This window comes from Panulirus ornatus, chromosome 40 (genome assembly GCF_036320965.1).
Source record: "Panulirus ornatus isolate Po-2019 chromosome 40, ASM3632096v1, whole genome shotgun sequence".
In the NCBI taxonomy this organism is placed as follows: Eukaryota; Metazoa; Arthropoda; class Malacostraca; order Decapoda; family Palinuridae; genus Panulirus; species Panulirus ornatus.
Genome location: NC_092263.1, coordinates 12631248 through 12636247, shown reverse-complemented (window position 1 = coordinate 12636247; position 5000 = coordinate 12631248). Strand labels below are relative to the sequence as shown.

The window sequence follows — 5000 nt, the reverse complement described above, 5'->3', positions numbered from 1 at the left end:
AGAGACGAGGGGCTGGAGAGGTTGTGTTAGAGTGAGAGACAAGGCTGGAGAGAGTGTGTTAGAATGAGAGACGGGGCTGGAGATGAAGACAAAGAGTGCGTTAGAGTTCGTGGAGGCGAGCACTCGACTTCCCAAGCCCTTTCCCAATGTGACCTGGAAATCCAATGGTGACCTCGATCACACCCTTTCTCCCCAAGTGACCTGGGGGGTCGGACCTGGCAGGTGACCTGACCTAGACAGTCCGTTCGTCTGTGAGGGACTTGTCACTCACAACAGTCCTCATGTCTCTACAGGTCCGGATCATGAGAAATATGTCTTCCTTCTCATGGAAAGTCTTTATGAGAAAACGTAGCTACGCATCCGTTCGTTTGTGCGTATGTCACGTCCGGATGAGGTGCGTATGTAACATTCGGATGAGGTGCGTATGTCACATCCGGATGAGGTGCGTATGTAACATCCGGATGAGGTGCGTATGTAAAGTCCGGATGAGGTGCGTATGTAACATCCGGATGAGGTGCGTATGACACATCCGGATAAGGTGCGTATGTAACATCCGGATGAAGTGCGTATATAACTCCTCATCTGAACTTTACGATCCGTACTGAAGAACGGATATCCGGTCATCCCCTTTCACATGCATGGCCGGGTTCATCCTCATTGGGCCATGTCGTCACCCATGTCAACAACCACGGAGAGCAAAAGTGATTATACATTTTTTTTCCCTCCCACTTCCCTCACTGAAACTCACCGGTCCGGGAATGATTCTTGCCCAGGTATTTACCTTTTCATTGCAACTGGCTAGATCAATATTGACTCTCAAGTTCTTGGTGATGGGGGGGTTGTGGGTTGCTTTTGACGTCGACGTTATGAAAGGAGGCGTTCTTGAAGGTGGGTATATATAAAAGGGCTTGGGTGAAGGCAATGTCGCAGGCAGTTCTTCCACAGACGTTCTACGTTAGATCCCCAGGCAGCCATGAGGAAAATTGTGAGTAGTGGAAAATCATTCGTGAAAGGTCTAATGTAGGTTTAGACTCGAAAGGTATACTTAGAGAGGAGACGAACATGGAGTTGGATCCGTCAGTCGATAGGCATCCATATAATATTCTGTGGGAAGAATGATACCTCACTTCGACATATATTGGAAATGTATTTAAGTTATCTTCTCTATAGTTGATGTCTGGGATATTTGCATACCTGGTGAAGCATTTTGATGTTGTTTTTATGGTTCGAAGCCAGTGACATTATGACATATTTACCAGAGGTGTACTTACACGTCATTGAATGATATTTCAGAGTCTTATACTGATCATCTCCTAATATTCTATTCACATGCTGATAGCATATCAAAACTGCATTCAATGTGCTGATAGCCAGCCAGCCAGCCAGCTCCTGTATTCATAGACTTTCATCTTGCCAACCTTACATTCATATACTGCCTTCCTTTTTACCAACGCTACATTCACATACTGCCTTCATCCGATGACATCCTGCCAACACACTGCATTCATACGCTTATGAAGTTCCGAAACTGTATTCATAAAACGGCCTACCAACGTTGCATTCATTTACTGAAAGCCATATAACACTTCATTCATATACTGACAGCCTGTTATTACTGCATTCATCTGATTCTCGTATAGACAGCCAACCAATGTTGAATTCATACCATGGGACCTGTATGTTACAGCTGTGTTCTAACTACTGTAAAAAAAGGAACCTTGTAATGTAGATTACATTTCAGAGAGGCTTGCGAAAGAGTTAAAGGCTAAATGGTTATTGGTAAATGCCTATTTGCCATTAGAAATGGTGGTAACGAGTTTCTTAAAGTGGTGGATACGAGAAAGAAGCATTTCTATCCGCTTGTAAAATCTGCCATAACAGTTATCTTCTAAAGACACTTTTAATTATACATTTTGTATTACTTATTGTAATTTTTTCTTGGTCGTACAGTCGTACTCAAAGGTCGTACCGTCGTGCTCAAGGGTCGTACCGTCGTGCTCAAGGGTTGTACCGTCGTGCTCAAGGGTCGTACCGTCGTACTCAAGTGTCGTACCGTCGTACTCAAGTGTCGTACCGTCGTGCTCAAGGGTTAAGTCAGCACCGACCTTACCAATTAGTGTATCATCACACATACAGCATACTGTATAGTACTGCATTACCTTATAGGCTAACTACATTTTCTTTAACTACCCCACAGGTGGTTGTTGTGTTGGTCGTCGGCTTTCTATTGGCTGGAGTGACATCTGGTCCCATATCCTCTCCAGGCTTCATCAAGTTCGGCAAACATGGGGGTGGACGTGGCAAATTCAAAGGTGGTGGATGCTGCAGTGGGGGTGGATACGGTGGAGGTGGATACGGCGGAGGTGGATACGGCGGAGGTGGATACGGTGGAGGTGGATACGGTGGGGGTGGATACGGCGGAGGTGGATACGGTGGGGGTGGATACGGTGGAGGTGGATACGGCGGAGGTGGATACGGTGGGGGTGGATATGGCGGAGGTGGCGGCTATGGAGGCGGTGGCTATGGTGGATATGGACGATAGGTATGTATATCCTATGTCTACATTTCCATGAATATTCCATCTTATTCACTACCTATGAATACTCACTCCCATTGCCACAAAACGTGTGGAGAATCATACGTTTCCAGATGTGAAATTCTCCAGTGATATTCAAATTGGCTTTCAAATGATTCTAAACAGCAATTTCTTCATCTATAAGCTTAAGACTAATTAAAGTATCATGAAATATGTAACAATCGTTTTGGATTGTCTTACATACTCCCTTGTTGAGAATCATATCTTAATTATCTTTTTTTTTTCTTTAATTTCAGATTGTATATCCTACCCGACAATGTAATCCATGAACTTATCTTCCGAATTAAAGATGCATTCTTGAAGGGAATATAGTGTAAATTGGTTATTGCATTAATATTTAATAACAATCTACAGTAATTTATATAGTGTTTCATCAGAATGTCATTATGTAATTATGTAACTCTCTGATTGTAATCATGTATTAAATAAAAACCTCAAAAAAAGTAATAATAATCATATCATTACAGCTGAAGTATGTTCATTTATCTCCTACGTGATCATATAAGAAATAAATCCCAGATATAGATTTCTATACGAGACACAATTGCTAAACATATATAGACCATAGAGCACTGGTTCCTATCCATTGGTTCGCGACCAGCCACGCAAATGGTACCAGGGATTCCAATATATATATATATATATATATATATATATATATATATATATATATATATATATATATATATATATATATATATATATATATATATATATTGCAACCCGTATACCTCTATGCTGATGTCATAAACGTAAGATTTATATATCAGGTCAAATTTTTTTTGCTGTGTATTATGATTTCTTTTTCTAATTATTGAGTTTACTTTCATTTATTCCCTGATGGTGAAAGTCGTCATCTTTGCTCAGTCGACGGGCAAACACACACACACACACACACACACACTCGTGGCCTTTCGTGGTGTAATGTTTAGCTTTACTGACCATGAATCCACATGGACATGCCCGGAGTTGGAGCCGCTTAGGTTTGGTTTCTTGGATTCGACAGTCAGCCCACACCCACCCCAGGTGTTCATACTTTCCTCTTTGGGGCTGGTCGATAAATAGGCACCTACCTTAGGCTGGTGTGTGTGTGTGTGTGTGTGTGTGTGTGTGTGTGTGTGTGTATGTGATAACTATATATAAGCTTAAGAGACAACACGAGTGTAAGACCTCTCTTCCCTTAACACGTAACTAGCGATCACACACACACACAATACTTTTAAGCACCAGTTTCACGTCTTCAGACACCATCTGGTGTAGCACTCTTTATCCTTGCTGAAATTCACCCTTTGCAACCGTCCTTACTACACCTGCGTGTGTGGGGAAACCACACCATTAACATAAACAGATGACAAAGTGTAATTGCTGGTTGGCTAATTGATGGGTAACTCATCAACGCGTGACTTGCTTATTTATAATCTCTTTCCTCCACTTCGTGTGAGGTTATAGAGAACAGTAGCTCAAATGATGTCTTCCTCGTTCGAAGAATATATATATATATATATATATATATATATATATATATATATATATATATATATATATATATATATATATGTTTACCAAATGGCGTCCTAGCTTCGTCTCTTCGATGTATATCAACTGGCTGTTATATTTCTCTCTTGTGTCTCCCCTGATGATGTGATTATTACACGAAAGTGCACTTGGAAACTTTTCGTGTTTTATTTTCCCCGTGGACTCATAGGAATATATATATATATATATATACATATATATATATATATATATATATATATATATATATATATATATATATATATATATATATATATATATATATATATATATATATATATATATATAAGATGAAAAATTGAATTAGTCTGAAAATGATAAAGCACTAACCAAAATGATTGCAGTTAAACATGAATATAAGAAAAACCTGTTTTTAAGTCTAGTAACATAGCATTAGATACGATGAAGCGACTTTATGTACACTGGATATAAAAACCTGCTTCATATGCTCAACCTTTTATCCACAAAGTGGCTATAAATTCCAGTGACTGGGATCGAAAAAAAAAAAACAAAAAACAAAAAAGCATCGTAATGGTAAAAAAAAAAAGCTTCCAATACTTTTTTGCATCGGATCTTATAAAGTAATAGATTAATAGATTGATAAGATGGCACCTTGATGATTCTCGTCTGTCGGGAGAGAGAGAAATGATTCAATTATTGATGTAGCAAGTGATCATCACTCTAATAATCATATCAGCGTTTATCTTATTTTCTTTTTTCTCTCTCTCTCGTTAAACTGACGTAAGCGACGTTTGATGATGTGCACCAAGAAAAGAAGTAAGTGAGCTGGAGTTTGATTGAGCGTTTTTATGATAAAGTTCTTATATCTCAGAGCTGGTTTGACTCTTCTTGTGTGTGTGTGTGTGTG

The 5000-nt window shown here is 39.4% G+C and overlaps 1 protein-coding gene across 1 annotated transcript; it reads left to right on the top strand.

The window, feature by feature from the left end:
* The first annotated feature begins 929 nt into the window (after positions 1-929).
* LOC139761543 (uncharacterized) lies at positions 930-3130 on the top strand. The gene is made up of 2 exons (XM_071685806.1): positions 930-985; positions 2198-3130. Exons 1-2 carry the CDS (start codon positions 974-976, stop codon positions 2540-2542), a joined length of 357 nt encoding a protein of 118 aa, XP_071541907.1. The 5' UTR covers positions 930-973; the 3' UTR covers positions 2543-3130.
* Positions 3131-5000: the final 1870 nt, after the last annotated feature.